We start from the raw sequence: 21,574 nt of genomic DNA, 5'->3' as shown, positions 1-21,574 counted from the left end.
TTATCACAGAGTCCCTTTGCATTATTTAAGACGATGATCCGCAAGTGTCAAAAGCAATATATAAGATAAGACGAAATTATTAATTAAACATTGTTATTCTGATAGATATATGTGCATTTTTAATTCATCATATTGTTCTGCTTAAAACTACTCGTTATTGTTAAGACATATACTATATTTGAAAGTTATTGAAACAGGAAAAGACTGTCTTTCTTTTTAATTACAACATTGATAAATTCACGTACTTGAACAAATTTCTGACATTCGACCGTTCCTGAATCTGGTGCCGTATTATCTTGTATAACTGGCTTTGAAACTGCCATGTGTTCTAAACCTGCTTTGTTTTGTACTCCAACAGTAACAATATTTGAAATACCTATAATAAGCCGTATTATGTAGGTTTCATACGTGTTATAAAATATATATGCAGACATTTCATGCCAATGTTTGAATACAAATACACGATTAGAAAATTAATTTAAAGTGAACAAAAGAAACAAACAAAAAAACCCACCACCAACAACAACAAAAACCCAAAAACAGACTTGCTACAAACAACTCATAGCTTTTATTAATTTTGCCTTTTGTTATTTGATAAATTAAACTAATTTATAATTAATCTATTATATGTTTTGTTTAAGCCTGACATCAAATCATACATACCGGCAAGCGCAGGCTTGACTTGTTCAGCTGATAGACTGCCTTCATTGCCTTGGAAAATATCTTGATATGTTTTGTTAACAATATTTTCAAAATATGGTACGGATCCAACGGAAAACCAAGATAGTTCAATGTTGTTATAATCTTCCTGTTTTATATTTTCTGTATCTGTGAAATTCCATGATGCTTCGAGAACAGACTGATCCCTTTGATATATAACAGTGTCAGGCTCGATCAAAGGGGAACCTGTCAACCTATTTAATATAATCAATGTACATTATTTGAACGAAAAGCCGGAAATATTATACAAATATGGACTTTTTAACTGTTGAATATGATGTGATATGTACTGAAAAAATTAATATTGACCGAGGCGATAGCCGAGGTCAATATTTATTTTTCAGTACATATCACATCATATTCAACAGCTAAAAAGTACATATCTGTTTTATTATATAATTTATAAATAGCTTTTAAATGGCTTATAACATCTGCCATTGCATACGACAGAAATCATTATTTTTCAGCTTGTCTACTGTTTCCATAATTTGGCCCTTTCCATTGGCATGCTGATCCCTATGGTTCTTAAAAATGTTAAACGGTAACTAAAATATACTAATTTGACTCTTATGTACACCCCACTCAACGTTTTTTTCAGAATAATAACAACAAACTTGGCATGACGTAATGTCAAAGTCTTGCGTCGTAAAGGGATTTCCAGAATATCTATTTTTAGAAGAAAAACCGGTGAATATACTCTGAAAATCTATTTTTAGGAAATAAACAGTGAATATACTCTGATATTGACTTGTTATTTTTTACAAAAAGTTGCTTGTTAGCCAATCAGGGAAAGGCATTTCAAAGCTATTTATAGATTATATAATAAATTTAGTTATTTCATGAAATACGTCTTTTTAAAGACAGTCAAAAGATATTTTATGTAAAATAAGTAACAGATAAATAAACAACCAATATGATTCACACGTCAACGCCTTCTATATGACTTAAAAGCAAAATAAGAATTACAATTTGCATTGTTTTACATAAAAACATCAGTCTAAAAGTGCTTAAATCCGATACATTATATGCTTGTATCACTGAATGTTTTTTTTTATATACAAATACAAATTAACGAATCTTTGACAAAGAAATTTTACTGGGAAAACAAAAAAAGTACCCGAGATGAAAAACACAATAAAATGGGGAGGGCAAGAATGTGTCAATAAATAAATAAATCCTTTGCCAGTACATGTACGATATCATGAAGACCAGTTTTATAAGCCGGAGAACAATACATAATAGTTACATATAACTGAAATGTAACATGCAAACAGTTCAAATAGAAAGCACGCATTAGTCCACCGCTGAAGAACGGATCATTAAGTTATGTGTTGGTTAGACAGTGCAGAAATGTCTTACGTATTAAACATGATTTCCGGTGGAGTTGTATCAACTTCAAAACCGTCTGTAGTAGCTTGAAGTATATTGCCTTTGTTTGTCTTAGCTCTTATTGTTGAAAAGTAAGCTACCCCGTGATCCAGATTAACAGATGTATGAGCAAATCCTGAACTTGTTAATCCTTATATTGCAGAAAAGAAACAAAAGATATTTACAAAAGCTTTTAAAAACACAATATATATATATGAGTTTATTTATTTAAGCATCTATAAATTGGAATAAATATTACGTATTTTGAAAACTTAAAACTTACCTTTACTGAGTTACCGAGAGTATGTTTGTTTTTTATACTAAAAACTGTATTTCAGCTTATACATTGTACCAACACTTTTAATCCATGGTAATTTGTTCGGACACGTTTACAATTAAAACAATATACCATTGCCGACGACGTTTTCCTCTTCGTTGTGAATAATTCCCTGCTCTAGATATGGCTGTACATCCTCACTACCGGGTGTTGTACCAATAGCCCAATCATATTCAAGAATGCCATGTAAACTGCTCTCGAATCCAGAAAATTGAATGGTAAGAGTATGCGTGTCAGCTTGATAATCTATATCGTTTTCAAGGTGTTCATATGGACCGTCATGCACTATGCCTTTTGAAAAAGTTGAACGAGTAAAGTACAGAAGCTTCTTTGTTATAAAGATATAAAAGTGAGTTATGAACCTTTAAATTGTCTCAATATGTCAAAAAGTTTAGTTGCTATATTCTTGGTTTAAGTATCAGTTTAAGCAATATTCAAATACAGAAAATAAGGAAACTTTCATTATGACAAAGGCTATATTATTTAATGGATAAAAAATAATATAATAATTAAAATATAATGATATCACTTTATTAGTAATTGATATAACCAGTGTGTTATGCCCCCGGTAACTTTTTTATACGCCCGAGAGAATAATCGTTGACCACTAAAGAATTTAGCTCGTGTAACAAATTAATGCATAAAAGGCTTAAAAAGGATGGTTTCAAGATTTAATCTTAATCAGTGCAGTTTTTAAGCACTTAACGTTTTAAAGACAGATCTTAAACACTATTAAAAGAAGCATTTCGAGAGTTAATTTTAATTCTGTTTTGATACTTTGGATTATTACAGCATTTGATAGGGGGAAATGATGCCTCGTGTAACAGGGTTTCTTGGAGGTGATGTTTCAACTGTTACCACAAAACATTTGTGTTAATTTCACAATATCAAGCAAAATATTTATGTCGTTAAATTGGACATTTTCTTCTATAATTGTTATTTTTCGAAGTAAGGAAAATAATTCTTGTTTTAAATTTGAAATATAAACCTGAGCACCTGTTACGTCTTCAGGAACAACTGTTATCGGTGACGAATGTATAATGGGGCTCCAGAGGCCTGCCCCGTTTCTCGCCTTCAGAGATACGTAATATATAGGTTTATTTGAATTGTCAGTATCTGTGTCATTCAGTGAACAAGATATGTATGCATTGTCTGACTTCGTCTCTTTTACAATCCATGATAAAATGTCCCCCGCACCTAAAAATTAAAATTTTGTCGTTTAAAATATACAAACAAATAGTGTATGAATTTATTTATTCAACGGTAATGATGTATGAATGATTTACGATATGTAAATTTAAAACAAACCTGCAATTTCATATAAGAATGGATATTTAAAATAAGGCTAAAGTTCAATCCTTTTCATCAGGTATAGGATTCTGATCGAAAACCAATACATATATATTTATTTCTTAAAAAACTTGATTTAAACTGTTTATTTATCAGTTTGTAAATAATCTTTAAAATGGAATATATTACTTAGATACTAAAGCCATCATTTTTAAAAAATAGCATCAATTAACACCGAACTTTTCGTGCTAATTTGATATTTGCCGATTGAACAATACGTGTTAACACATATCTTGCTCAATTGTTCATTGCACATAAAAGAAATGTTTTCACAATTCTTTAATTACAAAGTTCGCGTGTATGTTGTAAATTAACACTTTTTTGTCAGAAAAAAGTAATGACCATTTGTCTAATTTTAATTTCTTTAAATGGCTTTACCTTTATCTGTTCCAACACTGTACTGAATGGCTGTTATTCCGCTTTCAGGGTCACTTGCTGACCAGGAAACTTTGATTCCATTATGATCTGATTGATACACATATCCATCTATCAAATGTTCTAAACCACTCAATACACCGACATGTATCCAATATATCTAAATATAACAATAAAACCATTACATCAACATACACGAAACTATAAAATTGTTAAACAAAATATTTATTTGCCGTAGGTAGAATTGCGTCTTTAGGAAGAAATTTGATTCATTTAATAAAATAACACAATTACAAATAATGAAAATAATAAATTTGAAATCCTTTAATAAATGATTAGCACGTAATAATCCTAACGCAATTAAAGACGTAAATTTAAAATTATTTTTACCATTGGTGGTGTATTTTCAACTTTAAATCCGTTAGTTTCATATGTAGATATAAGACCAGCTCCATTGATTACTATCAGCCGTGAGATATATTTATGACCAACAGTTAGCTTCAAACCAGTTTCCATATGATCTGTTACATTGACACTTTTTACTTCAACCCATTCTCCTTTCGTTCCTAAAAAACAAAATAATCTTTCTAACTCTAACTACAACTTATACCAAAATTGAGAAACTTAATTTTTGATTTAATAAAAGCTGCCTGTCTGATGATCAAACTATCTTGAAATGGTTTATATTTGATTGAACGTCATAACATTTAAGTCAAATAAAGGGATAATCTGTATGCTTAATATCAAAGTAATACCAGGATAAAATTGATGTGTCATCCCATGACTTTGTTCATATAACTGATATCGTAATTGCTTAAGCCCAGACTCAGGATCATGGAAGTTGAAGTTCACAAAGACCTCTGCAGTGTTGACCTAAAATAATAAATGATAAATTTACTTCAGACAATTTTATTTCTTCTATAACAGTAGCTTTTAATTTGAATACATTTATGATGTATCAACAGGAAAATGACTAATTTACAAGATCTTCAGCCTATGCTTTACTTGAATGTTCAAATATTTTTCAAAGACATATCACTAAGTAAATTGGCTACGCTTTTCTACATACTTATGTACTTAACGTTCGATATTATTATCTTTTGTATAAAATTGATGATGAGCTATCAATCCTAATCAAAATAGTTTTTAATTCTTGCAACAAAGAATAACTAACTTTATTGTGTGATTGATTTTAACAATCCCATGATATATTATTACACATGGTATTTAAATCATTCTTGTTAACAGTAGACCTAAATATTTGGACAGTTTATAGTGTCTGACAAACGATATCAAATTATAAATGAGTTAACCATCTATCTATCTAGTACGAATTCGGGCAACATTTAAAAATATCACACCTGATACTGTATGTCTTTTTGGTTGTCTGGTCCATCATTCAAATATCCAAGCAATGGTGAAGTTAAGTCAATAAGGAAACCATCACTTTCAGTGTCAATGTCATTTAATGCACCGTTAGTAGCTTTAATTGATGACTTTATCTTGTCATTGTGGGCAAGATGGAAATTTCGCCATTCAGCTGTCCTCTCTGCTTTTGCAAATTTTGTCCATTCTTTTATGATAGTCCAGTCATTTCCTTGTCTATAAAAAGACCCAGATTAATGTAATCATAATTTAATTGTCATTTTTACAATGAAACAAAGAAATAAAGAACTTTTGTTAAAGATTATAATCCTTTATGGACCTACTACTGCTACTATTTGGATATCAGCAATTCAGCAATTGTTCATATTTATGCAAAAAGATGGCGCTATATTACCTTTTCCTCTCTACTTGCACGTCGTATTCTCGTATACCTGACTCTGGATCATAAAAATGGTCCCATTGACATTGAACCGTAGACTTTGAGGAACTGTACTGCATGTCTGAGAAATTTGCAAAATTTCCGTCAACAGAGATCCCTCTTTCTGGTTTTGTTAGATCAACACGGACTTAAAACAAGAACAAAGTCTTTTCAGATAAAAATGTTTATAAAAACCGTTTCGTAATATTTATATTATTATAAATATGTAGAAAACTTTATCAAACTTGCATTACATGAACTTGAAATCTCTCTTTTAAAAAAGTAGACTCAAATAACAGCAAACCTTTTTTGTTTGAAATTGCACAACATGATAATAATGATAATAAGGTAATCAGTGGTTAAGAATTTTTTTTGAGAGAACCTACCTCCGTCTGATACACCAGAAACATTTTTCTGATTAATAGCTCCATTATGCGCCCACACAATTGGATAATAAACATTGTTATGAATCAATGTGGAGTTCTCATCTAATGTCAAACAATAGTTATGTTCAGTATGCTTGAGTTTTTTCAATTCCACTACATCTGTTAATCCTGCCGATGTGCCAACTCCAATTTCATATGAGGCAATTCCAGACTCTGGGTCGTAAAAGTTGAACCAATTCAAGCATATCTAAGATGATAAAAAACACATTACAAAAGATAACGCTTATCTTGTATACTTTCAAACATGTTAAATTGAAATCTGTGCTATAAAGACTAGAAAAATGCATATTGCTGTAAACATTCTTAACAGTGTCTGCTCTATGCAAATCCGTATTCTTTTAGTACTAATTCATATTTATTAATGACATATTTCAAATATTAATATTTATATTGTGTAATACACGTATTTTTATTTGTTTAGATGATAAACATTACATGACATAGTTTTATCGTAATGGTGTTTTACCTGTTGGGAATATTTTGTATATTGCAGATCTTCTTTGAATAAGGGGCCATCATAAACAGTTCCCAGTACTGGTGGAGTCGCGTCTATTATGATAGCTTGATTAGCTCTTTCAATAGTGTGTAACTCAACTGCAATGAAAACAAAAAACGATCTTAACAAGACAAATTTAATGATATAAACTTGCATAAATACTGTTACATCTGATATTAAAAAAGCGAACACGGTTATCAAAATTATAATTTGGTGGTACTTTTATAATATGCGCCCATAAATGATATCTGCTTCTAAACATGCCTTGTGTGCCTATTTTCATATACCTTAAATAGTGATGATGCTTACTTCAGATGAGAAAACAAAAGGGTCATGATAGCCCTGAAATCGCTCGTCTGAATATAAAAAAATCCATGACAAGAAACAAGTCATATTGTAAATTATTAACAAAAGTAGATATAAAATCGAAATCTTAAACTGATACCACAAAGTTCATATTTGTAGCTAAAAAAGTGCATGTGTATAAACAATACTGGTTGCTATTGCTCAGGGAAATCAACAGTTCTTTAAGATGCGTGCATATAAGGAAAATCAATTTTGACTCCAGAGCTTTTATTTGAACAAACTTGGTAGACACTATCTAGAAGATGTTTCATGCCAAATATATAAGCTCTAGCTCTTTGTTGTTTTTAAGATTTGCATGTTATTAAAGTCTTTGAACAATTTTCAAAGGTGACTTCCAAAGGACATTCCTGTGAATTTTGGATGAAATTGGCTTATCGGTTTATAAGGACTTGCCGTTTAAAAAGTGATCACAAAAGCTCACCTTGTCACTTTGTGATAGGTGAGCTAAACAGTAAAACTTCGACATGCGCTTTCAACTGGTTTGATATTTTTCTATTTACTAAACGAAAAAGGTTCTGTAATAAAAACACTGCATCAAATGAAAATGCATTACATACCATTATTAGTTATACGTATGCGTATCCATGCAGGGACGCCATTTGGAATGTGATGTGTATCATTGATATATTGTGACGTTGGTTTCCGTGTCCATGACAGCAAGTCACAATTCCTCGGGTTGTTACCAATACAATAATCCACAGATTCAATATCTGACTCTACGTCACTAAGATTGATAAGTAAAAATAATCGAAATTTGCAATGAAACAATAATTATAACGTATATAGGAAGCCTGCAGCATAATAACATATATGACAGCTATGATAGTCTATTAAAGTGTATTATGTGATAAAACTTCCAACTATTCGTATTCGGTATTTCTTTCTCTTTTTTTTCTTGTCAATCATTTAAAAACGTGTTTTATGTAAATGTAACCATGAAGTCGTTTTTACATTTTAATCAGATACCTATTCACCATTATATATTAGGGGATCCATAGACAAATGAATGACAAAAATCAAATTGATCTTATTTATTCAAATCATGTCATTAATTAAATGTTTAAAATTCTAAGACTGTTTGTCTATATAAACAATATATGATGCGGTTTTGAACGTAAAGATATACGAATGTTACACGAAATTAAAATGGGTCAAGTTATAAACAACGGTGAATCCGTTTTTCTTTCTTTATAAGGAAATATTTTTGTACCTTGGATAGCTTAGTGTATTTATTTTGAGGACAAAAAAGGATATTGAATGGAAAATTCAGAAAAATAATTTTGCCTGTATATTGAACCTATATTTCTTTAATCTTGACGCATTGTTTATTTTTTTTTCGAGGCTGACTAAATTGTAAGGTTTGTATAAGACTGATTAATTTCACCAATCGGTAAAAAACAGAAAATTTGTACGAACGTGCGTACAAATATAGCACTCTATAAGTACACGGTAAGGTAAAGATAAAGAGCATTGATTAAAATATTAGAGAATATGTTTACTTACGTTGAGTTATGCTCAAAGGTTAAAACGTAATTTTCTTCGTCATACTTGATATCAAATACTTCGTACACAATTGGATATGTAATATCAATAATATACGGTGTACTATGGCACACGGTTAGCGCAAGAGGTCCTCCATATTCAACTTTGTTTATTGCTCTCACAGTGAGATAATATTTTCCAGCTGAAAGATATCAAATTTGCATATGAATTAAGTGTTGCATAAACGCGCAAACGTACGTTATTTATGTCATTCGAACGCAAAAAAAAATAAAATTGCCATTTTATAGAAAATTGACTTTTCTTGCTTAAATTTAAATTCTTTTATTATTTCATATTTTATTGCATAATCTTATTACGTCTCATATTAACAAACCGAGTGCATCTTAATACGTACTAATAATCATCTAAGACATCATATTTGATATATATGTTATGCTTTTCTTCATCGATATCATAACATCGCTGTGATCACGTGCTTTTAATGGAATAAACTCAATATACATTTACTTTCGTCACATGTTATACACATGACTGGTAGGTGATATAAAATGTTAAAGTATTAAAGTTTATTAAAGTATATGCATATATTATTCCTTACAAGGAAGCGGGAAGGAATTGTAGTTGTCTGAGGCAGTGATTACTGACATGTGTGTCCACTGTGATTCATGCATAAGGTGCTTGTGTGGATCATGGTGCGGATGAATAATATCTTCACAAATTTGTCTTCCAACTGCAAAAGCATATGCTCTGATGTCTGTTTCGTTATCCATTATTCCATCCCAGTTTCCTTAGAAAAAAATAACAGATTTTGAACATTTCTCCCTTATTAATTTAATATATATAAGTACATGTAATATCACACCACCCTCTGATATTATTATTTTAACAAAGTAAATTTACAACAGTGTTTACATTTACCACATTACTTGTAATGAAACCGTATGTTTTCTCTTTAATTAAATACATTGCATAAGACAAAACGATCAGAATCAAATTATTTTCCGCACGTTTTAATGTTGAAATTGATACAAATATTGATTTGTAAAATTCATTAGCAGGCATCATTCAAATGATCATCTTTAAAACATAAACTACTTATACTTCGTGACACTTTTGTTGTGCACTATGTTGTGATAAAAATGCATACCAGCTATGAAATTATTAGCTCTTGTATATTTGAGGTCTAGCATCTGCTTGTCACCATTGAAAACGGTTTTAGAACCTTGTCCATCAATTATGACCCTAATGATAGAAATATACATAATCTTAATACTATTCGTTTTCTTTAACCGTCTGTACCAAAGCAAACGTTTGTCCTCTTTATTGATATCATACAGAAAATAATATATTATTGATAAAAACAATATCATTTTTACTTTGCCTTGGAACCGTTCTTTTGTTAATTATAATCATTTATAACTATAATCCTTACAACTCCCTTATGTCCTTTTCTGTTACATTTTCCGGTGACCTGCTTGGTTCTGACCGGGTTGTCGGTATATACGTTCAGTAAACGTCGAATTGCCTTGTTGACATTTGTTTTCATATTTTTACTCGTGTAAAGGAATGTTTATAAAAATCCACGAACCTATGTATATGGAAATGCGATAAATACACATATCCAGATAATCCCAAATAGTATGTGTTAACCTGATATTATGCAATTACTTAACGTCTAAACACGTTAGTCCAGCAACTTAACACTTGTCAAAATTAGATGATACGTAGACAAAATCATTCAAGTCGTCATTAGTTAGTTAAACAAAAATTATTAATTTACTATTTCATGATGTTTGGAGTCGCTTAAATAGTTTGATTTAAAACAACATTTTAAAGTAATGATACTATAATTATGAAAATGAACAAGAACAAGAGCTGTCACGCAATGACGAATGCGAAAGAAAAGGTTTCTTAAGCATGCAGATATTATGAAAAGAAAAGAGAATGACTTGCTTAATATTGTTCTTGTGAAATGAAGATCTATTTACAGCAAACTTAACACCTTGGGACAGGGGTCTTGGATGCGACACATCATCTTAGTGTGGAAGTTATTTTAAAATCAATGCGTGACAATGTTACAGTTTAGACAATAATGTGTACCTTCAATTTCTTTTTATGAGCACTTTCAAAGTATTAGAGTGACATTGATCTTGGAGGTAGGAACATGGGTCTTACAAACAATATATCATCTTGATTTGGAAGACATTTGTGCCAAGTAATTTCAAAATCCCCCGATGCATGACAAAGTTATAGTCTGGACATGATTGTTATGTAAGTGGGGACGAACGGACCGACAAACGGACATGTACCTTAGCAATCGAAACATCGTCTTGCTGTGCCAAATCATTTAATAATCCTTCTATGCATGACAAAGTTACCGGTCGGACATGAATGTGCATCTTCAAAATCTCTCGAGAAAATGAGTACCTTAAAACTATAAGTGTGATCTTGGCCTTAGAGGTAGGGATATGGTTATTAGACGCAACACCGTCTTGATGTGGTAGACTTTTATTCTTAGTTATTTAAAAATCCTTCCATGCATGACAAAGTTACAGTCCGGGTACGAATGTGTATACCTATAAACTCCAATTGTGATAAAGTGAACTTCAGATGGTAGCGTGACCGTAACCTTTAAGGTAGGTATATCTGGAACGCAAGACATTGACTTGATGTGATAGACATTTATGCCAAGTTATTCTAATTTCTTCGATGCATAACAAAGTTACAGTCCGGACACAAATGTGTGAACCTATATACTCTTACTGTGATGAAGTGAAACTTCAAAGTACTAGTGTGACCTTGACGTTACAGGTAGGGATTCTTGGACGCGACACATCATCTTGATGTGGTAGACCTTTATGCCTAGTTATTTTAAAATCCCTCCATGCATGATAAAGTTACAGTCCGGACACACATGTGTGAACCTATCAACTTTAATTGTGATAATGTGAAACTTCAAAATGTAAGTGTGACCTTGACCTTTGTGGTAGGACGCAACACATCGTCTTGATGTGGTAGACATATATGCCTATTCATTCTAAAATCCCTCAATGCATAACAAAGTTACAGTCCGGACACGAATGTGTGCAGCTATTAACTCTAATTGCGATTATGTGAAACTTAAAAAAAAAAGCTAGTGTGACCTTGAACTTTGAGGTAGGGGCCTAGTAATTAGACGCGACACATCGTCTTGATGTGGCAGACATTTATGCCAAGTTAAGTTATGCCAAGTACAGACGGACGGACAGATATACAGACAGACAGACGGACGGTGCAATTTTAATATACCGCCCTTCTGAGGCAAAAAAATGACAATAACAATATACCTATGATTTCGCCTTTTGGAATGTATTCCCGTGCAGAATCGTTTGAGATCTGGACGATCAGGGGGAATTAAAATTATACAATCGTCTGTCTTTAGATAATCCTTATATGAGTTAACAATCGGACCTGAAATGATTGTTCAGGACTAAAAAAACAATATCACATATGATACTTTTTGACAAAATGCCAATTTTGGCATGTTCGAATCCATAATTATAGATATCTAAAAGTAGCATTATGTGCATGTAAATTTAATCATAAATACTTGAAACAACGGTCTAAATTTATTCAAAACAATATTACATGAACCATTTGCAATAGTAAGTATTAATTAAAACGAGAGCGAAAATCAAAACAAAACGACATAAGACCCGGACAAAACAATTTAAAAAATCAAAATATCTCGTTGCGTAATTTGCCTAAAGGAGTAAGGTAACACTGAAACTGTCAGCATATTTTTCATTTGATTTATATTTCTTTTCTTCAAAGAGATTTGTCAATGAAAATGAATTGAAACTCTTACCAGGCTCTGGACAGGTATAATCAGTCAATATTCCAAAGCTTGGAACGATAGATCTGTAGCCTAGGTCGTTTGTTAGATCTATATTAACAAAATGTAATCTGTTATGCTGCAAATTTAGGTTCTTATGATTGACCTCAATCGAATGTCCCGTAGATAATCTCTCGAAATGACAAAACAAACCGGTCTGGAAAACGAGCAAGTAACGATTTTTATTAAAATACAACTTAAAACGTCGTGTACGTAAATTCGTTACATTACATTGTCAAACATAATACAAAATGCTACTTTGTGGTTATTTTTAAGCTCTTTTATAGGTCAAACCAATATAATTAAAAGTGTATTGTATAAATATTTAAAGCAGAGCATATACAGCAGATCAAATTACTGATAGAGATGCAAAGTGTATCATAAACGACATTATTTCTTATTATTAAAATGTACCTGGGCTAAAACATCATCATAATGGCGAATCGATCGGAGAAGCTCACATATTGCACCGGGACCATAATCATAATTAAAACTTGTACAGTGGTCATGATTCAAACACAGTTGTGCACATGCAGTAGCTGTATGTACTTCTGTTTGTTTTATAAATGGCGTGGACACAAATTTGCCATCTTCTAGATCAGAAAATTGCGCTAAGGGGTCGCTACCTGAATATAGAACATATATGCACGTCTGCCAAGTATTATAACAAATCTAAAGGGGTACACAAAAATGATGTGAACAAATAATTTCAGTGCATCTTATTACATTTGTGCATCTTTTTTCACTCTATTTTATCGTCACATTAGCGTTGTTTGTGTAGTGTGGAGGCCGTAGCAAGTCGCTCCGTACATTTAATCAGAGACAAATTTCTAAACTTCTTTGAAGATCGTTCAATACGACATTATTGTTGTGTTTGTGGTAGTTATTTCTATTTTGCTTTTTTAAAAGTTTGGTTGTTCTAGTTTTCCTAACTTTAATACTGTGAAATCACTTGTATTCATGGGCATGAAATTTCGTGGTTTTATCAAAACAGGCATTTTTGTTAGATCTTAAATTCGTGGATATTTATTTTCTTGTAAAACAAACAGGGATATTTTTTCTAACCCAGTGTACATATCTTTACGTATCACGCAACGCTGGTCATTAAATTTAATCATTGCCTCTGGGCGTAACTCAAATAAAAGTTTACCGAGTAATGTCACGAGTATGTAGCGGTGTAGAAAACAAAGTCGGCGGTATCTTTGATGTTTACGGATTAGCAGTCACACAAATACAGATTAAAATTCATGTAAACTATATCATTTACAAACTTGTTTATATGCTACAAAAGAATGAAACAGTCATTTATTGTAGCGATCGAGATTTGTTTTATTGTTTTGTGTACTTTACTCACATTTTCAAAACTCATCTCCATCATATCTCTTTATTTCATTCCCAGGGTATATGGTAATACAACATGGGGATATACTATATAAACAGATACAATATTATAAACAAACTTCCGATAGTACTTTATCAGCTGATGAATTGTGTTTTAATTCAAAATAGAATGAAGATTCAGTAACATTTATAGATAAAGATGTTAATATTGGGGGAATCAATCAATAAAGATTTAATAAGCACATTATTCATCTGATGATATAGTTCTTATCTATATAAGTATTAAAAAAAACAACAACAAGAAAAGAAAAAAAAAAAAAAAAAAAAAAAACTTTTTTAATAAGTCAATAAGACGGGCAATTAATTGGTGCAAACTGGCAATTTTTATCGGTGCCAATTAATGACCTGGATTCTAATATTTACTCGACTTAGGCGAATCAAACAAGTAACCTATAACGATCAAGTAGTCCCTGTGGTGTGTATATGCGATGGAGATTCGTGACAGAAAATTGAAAAATCGACTTTTCCTAAATATTGAAAACAAACTATTTATAAATATAATCTGTCACTAACCTGATTATATGTACACCTACATGGCATAATAACCGCCCGGAAAAGACCCTGACACATGTTTGTAATATATAGGATACAGACTTGGTTAAGTTTTTGGTGGGATGACAATTCGTCGTATCTTAAATTCGTGGACCTACTCACGAAAACCACGAAAATTCGTGCCCCACGAATAATAATGATGATTTTGCAGTAATTGAATCAACATAAGGATATTTGCCCACTTTTAAATTTACTTTTTGAAAGTTTATCTGTGATATTCAGACTTCACAACCGCTAACCACCTTTCAAAAATCAATTTTATTTAATTCTGCCCATTAACTTCTCGTTTAAGGCACACGCATTTTTTTCCTTGAGGATTTTACGCTGCTTTCATGGAATAGCTTGAACGTGTCATATTATAGGTTCTATGATACCCGCCATATAAACACATCTGCGAACGTTTCAAATTTCATAACTTTACCATTTTATGTTAAATGTTGAATACTGCTTACGGGCGTATACGGTAACTTGCAATTTAAGAACAGTCCGCGAACAAGCTCAATCAAACCTAGTCTGCAATATTTTCAATGCATACCATCAATATTACAATATAAGCTTTAATTAAATACCTTCTTATGCAATTATTTTATAATTTGCATATGTTATTATAAATGTACTGTTATTGATCATTCATCATCCATCGTGCTTAAAATAAAGTTGTGTTTAAAGTTATATAGGATTTTGGATTTTTATATTGATTTTCAGGATCCAAAAGTGCGTTATAATGAGAACAAAGCAGTAGTACCTGCAATAAAAATCATGCACAACATCTATTTTTCAACAATACATTAACTTTCTTAAAATATTAACGATGATTAGTGTTGTTATAAAAGTGTTTTTAGTTGTTTTGTTTAGTTACTTGCTTAACTAAATACGTAAAAACTTAATTTAAAACAGAATACTTACTTGATGATAGAGGCGTTCTTTCATTTAAATCCCGCACTGTCCATGATATCAGTTGATCTCCGTAAATGCCTTTGCCATACCCAACACCGATGAACGCTTTTGTTAATTCTGTGTCATCGTGTACTAATATAGACGCTTTAATAACATTTGGGTTACTTGTTGACAAAAATCCAGGTGTTATTCTAGCAGTAGGCTCTGTTGTGTCATAAGTAGGTAGCATGCATGCAACTTTTGCTCTTGAACCAGCACTATTTTCTGCATAGACGGTGAAATATAAAGGGGATCCTGATGGGTATTCGTCTACGGACTAAAATTCAAAGGTTGTTATACATTAAAAGATTGATCACTTCCTTGAAAATGCAATGTAATTACAGTTTACGAAATTATATGTCATTTAAGCATTCATTCAAGTTTCAGCACATTATGTTTAGAAATTCAATAAAAAATAAGTAATACAATATACCGTTGCTAAAACTGAGGAAGGGCCACCGAGTTGTAGGTTGTTCTTTACGTTGTTTCCTGCTGGAAATGTCCCAACATCGAGGAAAAACTTTAGATTACTCTTGTCATCAGCCGCTGCTACTGATATCTCAAATGCCGGCTCAGTGTAATCTCGATTTTTTATTTGACTGATGTCACACACAGCTCTTGTTCCAAACGATTTGAGATTGCTCTTCATACAGAAAAGATAAATTTTCACTTTCAGTTCAATTTTTAGTAAAATCGTCAAAAATCTATACAGTAATGCAATGTGTTTCGAATTCTGTACATTGCATTTTAAGTTGCCTAGTTCCTCAATCTTTAATTTGATTAAATTTATTATTAAAAGTTTTTAAAGTTGCGTTCAAACAAAAAAGTTTTCAAGAAAGTTAACGTACATGTTTATTCTCAATAACAGCTGAGAATTGCGGGGGCGATTCATCTTCCTCTTTTGTCGAAACATCAATCATATTTGTTTTGATGGTTGGTGTAGAATAGCGCCATAGATCCGCATTAAAAAGGACCTTCTTAAATTTGAAAAATGCTAAGTCTATGTCAAGAGTGACAATTGCTGACAGCTTCAATGAAACTGGTGTCAACTCTAGGTCCATCTGCAATCTTTAAATGATAAAATAATGTTTATGATACTTGTTTCATTATTGATAATGTATATGGAATAAAGGCATATCTTTGTTAATCATATCTTTCATCTCTTTAATTAGTTGAGATGTTATAACAGTTATTTCACACAAATGAATATACAATTAGTGCGTTTATTCATAATGATATTGGGTACAAAATCTTAATGAATTTCTTCGCCAATGATGTATTGAAAATAAAAAATATGTAAATGCTTACGTTACATCCAATGGAAATTTCGAGAACCCTATTTCGGCGCGTGCAGGAAATCGTAGATCAAGAATGCGTCCTTCTAAACGTAGTCCAACAAACAACACGTAGCCAACAGAAAGTTCTCCCCAACATATTAAACCCCCATAAGGAACGACAGTCAGTCCAGCTGTTTGTGCTATAAGTTTACCCTCCAAGCCCAGGTCAAGACCATAATATCCACCAGCTCCAAATGCTTTAAATATCAATGATTTTGAAACTGACAAAAACATTCTTTAACGGTACATTTATAAATCCAGATTTTCAAAACGTGAAAACAACAACAATTACAAAAAATGTCAATATGGCGCATATGCCCAATCCTTCTTACCTTTAATGAGTAGTAAAAGTGTATTACCGTTATCACTGAAAAACTGATTATATAATGATTCAATAGAAAAAAGTACACAAGTAATTGTACAAAAAGTTATTTATTTTAACAATCATAGTCATTTCTAGTGTAATATCAAAAAATGTATTGAAAAGCACACATGAGTAACATCGTATCAATCATTTTATCATGCTAAATTGCAAACTGATGAAACACAAAATAAATGATAAGTTTTGTTCTACTGTTTGTTTGGGTATTACGTCACAACAACACAGTTTAGGTTTACTGGTGACGAAAGCCCCAGGTACCCTTCGGTGTATATTTTTGCACGAACAGGCACTTGAGTAGAAACAACGACTTCCCGTATTCTAGCTGTATAGCTTCCTCACATGAGTTAATCCAAAGTCCCTCTCGGGATTCGAACCCACAGGTTAGGAAGAAATATAAGTGAAAACTTAACTGTGAAAAAGGTGATAAAGGTTTTTCACACCTATATTTTGTATAATTTTAATATGTTTTTGAAGCTAGTTTGTTATGCAATCAAGAAAACAATCGATAAATCACATTAAATATGATTGACAGTTAAACTGTGAATGCCAGCAATGTATGTAATTGATATAGTACAGGCTTTTCTCCAAAAGTGTAAACATAAAAGACGTTTGCTAGGCTACCCAACAAATTGACGAGAGTGATGGTCTTTCCACATCTGTAAGAAGACACTTTTGAAGAAAAATAGAGTAATTATATCTGACTTATACGATAAATAAGAGTAAAGAACAGAAACATAAATAAACACATGTAATAACACATAAATTTATTGAAAATGAACGTATGTAATCCTGTTGAAAATATAAACCTATAGAAAATATTTACTTAACCTTTTCCCTTATATAAGCATGTTTCGACGGCTTTTTGCCCCCCCCCCCTTTCAGGCCTCAAACAGTGAAAAATGCCATATTTAGGCCCCAAACACTGGTTTTCGTTTGAGAAATGTTGTTAAAAAAGTGACCACTTTTTCGGCGCCGTCCTCCATCCAAATGTTACATCAGGGGGTTGCCAGAAGGGGGATGTGCCCCCTTCAGTTTGAAGGGGGGGGGGCGGAGTCCCCCTCATCGCCAAGAAAATTTTGGACATGTGACAGGCTAAAAATGGCCTCAGGTCGATCTTAGGGTACAAGTTACCGACGCTGAAAAGCCTTTTACTCTATCTCAATTCATTGAGAAGTTGCAGCGCTTTGAAATCAGTTGTGATGGGAAAAAAAAAACAATGTAAAATAGTGATTTTTGGCAATTTTGAGACGTCCCCCCGTTGCCATGGTAACAGAAAATTTACGATTGAGCATGTTGTTACAGAGGCTATGGTGTAGTCAACATTTGTGCCAAGTTTCATCAGTATTGAAGCATTTTTCATAGTTTCATAGAAGTTTGAACTTGTTACAGGAGGCTTTTCAATGAAAACGGCCATTTTTCGCAATATGCTCATGGGGTAAAAGGTTAAGGAAATGTAAGATATAGACAAAATACATTTGCCTGGAATTTTCGTGCACTTACTTCAGTCGGACAGAAATCACTTTCGTTCATTACAAACATGTTAAAATGTTGCCTTTAATAGTCATATTTATTAAAAATGTTACGTCGGATCAAACTCGTTCAACGTTGAAACCGACTCTGAACATGAATTGTATCAATGTTATATGGGTAATGATTTGGACCACACATTTGGTAAGTTTCCCTACTTGCATGCGTAACTTAATGTTAAGGGCTTTGACGATGTAGCAGGCAAAGCTTGCAGATAAAAAGGTATGATTTACTGCCGGGAGTTTAGAATTCATTAAACGATTCAAATTTTAACACATATTTATGTAATACTTATATCAAGTATAATTTTAGATGGTAGCTTGTTTATATTCTAGAGCTGTTCGAACAAACAAATCATTTGTTTTCATTTTTTAACGTATGTTTAATGAATGATAAAAATACCAATTGATATTGATTTCTGTGTATGGGTGGGGGTCAGGGAATCTCAGGTTAATGGTTTATTTTATCCTGAAGACAAGTAGATATACAGCGTCTGTGACCTTGAAAAACTGTTTTTTACCCCCGAGTTACGCAATCAAGTTTGCTACATCTTTCCGTACGTTTCTATGGTGTCCTGGTTGAGGAAGCAAAATGTCGCTTGTTTAGATTAACATCGACCAAATAACTTTTTAGGTCAACTTTTCGGAATAGGGTCACCCAGGCGTCAATGTCTGTTTGCATTCCCAAAACTACTGAAGGGAATAAGTTGCCACTTTGCACACTAATTTGAGAGCATGATTTAAAAAGATAATACCCAAGGCCCATAACTCTTAAACGAATTTTGTCTGAACTCTGTCCCTTTTTAAACTACTACATTATCCAGGCTCTTGTTTTACTATCAAGCACTGAGAATAGCCAAGCACGCTGGCAGCTCTTGTTAATAGATAAGTAACGATATTAAACATTCTCTTTGGAAGAGATTGTTTACAGTCACTTCTTCTGTAAAAGCTAGTCTCGAAACAAATACACGAGAAAAAAGGTTAATTGTTTTTTTTTTTTGCATTTTGACACTTGCTAGGATTAAAGAATTCAATGTTTCACGCAAGAATGTAAAATCACGCTACTTTATCTATATAATACAAAAAGGCGACACACGATTTTTAGAAAAAATTCTTGCATGTCAATAGTTGTCATTAAATTGGCATAAACAAGACAACGTATAAATCCACGTAGAAGATTACAATTATTTAAAAGTATTTTCTAACAAACGTACTAAAGACACTTTTTGAATAGATCTGCTGGGGGTAAAGTCGTACAAGTCAAAATATATGAAAAGTTTTCATATTCATTTTAATTTTACATTTAAATTCAATTATATCTTATTAATTCACAAATTGTTAAAAAAAGATATAATGTTATACTTGAGTTTTATTCATAACTTACAAACAGTGATTTAAATTGTTGTCAATACTTAAATTGTTGAGAATAAACAGCTAGGGTCACTGTGACCTTGAAATTCAACTAAATGACTTTTGTAATCAATAAGGGTGATCATCCTATGTTGAAGGCTATGGGTCAGTTGGGAAAAGTCGTTTTACAGTTAAGTCAACAGTGACCGTAAGTGTCTTCAAGTATTTCTTTGTAAGAACAAAACGTTTTTCACTAACCGACCGTAAGATCCTATGAAGTTTGAAAGCTATTGGTCAAGTGGTTTTCAAGATACTGAGCAGTATTGCTTTAAATATTGTGCAAAACAGGTTTTCACATTCAAGATAACAGTGGCTTAGAACTGAACGCAATGACACTAAAACACAATTATCTTCTACTTAAACAGGGTAATCATCCAATAAAATTTGAATACTGATGGTCAAATGGGTCTCTAGTTATATAATGAAAATGGTTTTCACATGTAAAGCTACTGTGAATTTGTGCCCAAATGAAATGAAAAGGGTGATAACCCTATGAAGGTTCAAATGGTTCTTAAGTTATTGAGCGAAAATGGTTTTCACATTCAATGTCACTGTGATATGGACCTTAACAAATCTTCGCCCAAAACCAATACGGGTAATTTACTAAATGAGGGTAATCATCATGGGAGACTGCGAGTCAAATTCTTTTCTAGTTAATGAACGTTAAGAAGTTACATACCGACTGACTTACCGACATACATACATTTACAAAACCATAATCTCCCTTTGTTCGAAAGAACGCATAACAAACAAGTATAACATATTCAATAAACAAAAACAATAATGACAAATAAACATCTACAATAGTATCATATCAGGGAAGCATGCATATATAAGTAAATTGATAAAAACATACTGAATATAGGGTTTATGATTCCTAATGTAATTTCAAACGATATGGGGTCGAAAAATTCAATATTTCTTCTCGGGAGTGAATAGTCTCCACGGAGTGAAAATTCAAACGAACTGAATGGATTGCCTTCATCGCCTGAGTAGAGGTTTTCTGCTGTATCTGAATACTAGAAAATCAAGAAAATTTTGAATTATTGTGGAGACAATTATAAAAATATCAAAAAAATAATTAAAAATGCTTTTAGTTTCAGTAATAACATTTTCGGACAATGCTTCTTAAATATTTTTTAAATGGATGCAATTAATTTAAATGGCAGTGCATTGTAATCTAATTTTAAAAAGTACACCACATTTCACCTCTAAATAGATGTATGTATTTGAATTCGTCCATGATTTTCATAAAGCATGCCATTTCAGGAAATTCGAGTATATTGTATATTAATTTGCGCGTTTTATCGACTATATACCTTTTCACGACGCTATGCAAATCTAACCGTAAGAAATAGTTTCTCGCGAATGCGCAATCTGCGTAGAGCCTT

The 21,574-nt window shown here is 32.0% G+C and overlaps 1 protein-coding gene across 1 annotated transcript in view; it reads right to left on the bottom strand.

Annotated features, from left to right (window-relative positions):
• The window catches only part of LOC132750448 (uncharacterized), an 87,554-nt gene that overhangs the window by 27,905 nt on the left and 38,075 nt on the right, over nucleotides 1–21,574 (bottom strand). The window contains exons 62-85 of the mRNA XM_060740437.1: nucleotides 21,040–21,202; nucleotides 16,837–17,062; nucleotides 16,377–16,596; nucleotides 15,962–16,171; nucleotides 15,499–15,805; nucleotides 13,054–13,265; nucleotides 12,613–12,796; nucleotides 12,092–12,215; nucleotides 9,913–10,007; nucleotides 9,364–9,552; nucleotides 8,766–8,946; nucleotides 7,820–7,986; nucleotides 6,867–6,994; nucleotides 6,341–6,587; nucleotides 5,931–6,102; nucleotides 5,512–5,752; nucleotides 4,906–5,023; nucleotides 4,541–4,716; nucleotides 4,154–4,310; nucleotides 3,422–3,622; nucleotides 2,498–2,716; nucleotides 2,080–2,239; nucleotides 664–914; nucleotides 246–376 (exon numbers count right to left, since the gene is read on the bottom strand). Coding sequence (XP_060596420.1) covers nucleotides 246–376; nucleotides 664–914; nucleotides 2,080–2,239; nucleotides 2,498–2,716; nucleotides 3,422–3,622; nucleotides 4,154–4,310; nucleotides 4,541–4,716; nucleotides 4,906–5,023; nucleotides 5,512–5,752; nucleotides 5,931–6,102; nucleotides 6,341–6,587; nucleotides 6,867–6,994; nucleotides 7,820–7,986; nucleotides 8,766–8,946; nucleotides 9,364–9,552; nucleotides 9,913–10,007; nucleotides 12,092–12,215; nucleotides 12,613–12,796; nucleotides 13,054–13,265; nucleotides 15,499–15,805; nucleotides 15,962–16,171; nucleotides 16,377–16,596; nucleotides 16,837–17,062; nucleotides 21,040–21,202 — 4,479 coding nt within the window. The remainder of the gene's footprint in view (nucleotides 1–245; nucleotides 377–663; nucleotides 915–2,079; nucleotides 2,240–2,497; nucleotides 2,717–3,421; nucleotides 3,623–4,153; nucleotides 4,311–4,540; nucleotides 4,717–4,905; nucleotides 5,024–5,511; nucleotides 5,753–5,930; nucleotides 6,103–6,340; nucleotides 6,588–6,866; nucleotides 6,995–7,819; nucleotides 7,987–8,765; nucleotides 8,947–9,363; nucleotides 9,553–9,912; nucleotides 10,008–12,091; nucleotides 12,216–12,612; nucleotides 12,797–13,053; nucleotides 13,266–15,498; nucleotides 15,806–15,961; nucleotides 16,172–16,376; nucleotides 16,597–16,836; nucleotides 17,063–21,039; nucleotides 21,203–21,574) is intronic.

Source organism: Ruditapes philippinarum, unplaced genomic scaffold, assembly GCF_026571515.1.
Source record: "Ruditapes philippinarum isolate M1 unplaced genomic scaffold, ASM2657151v2 ctg679_1_1_1_1, whole genome shotgun sequence".
NCBI classification, from domain to species: domain Eukaryota; kingdom Metazoa; phylum Mollusca; class Bivalvia; order Venerida; family Veneridae; genus Ruditapes; species Ruditapes philippinarum.
Note: the sequence above shows the minus strand (reverse complement) of the source record. Positions and strands in the feature narration are given on the sequence as shown.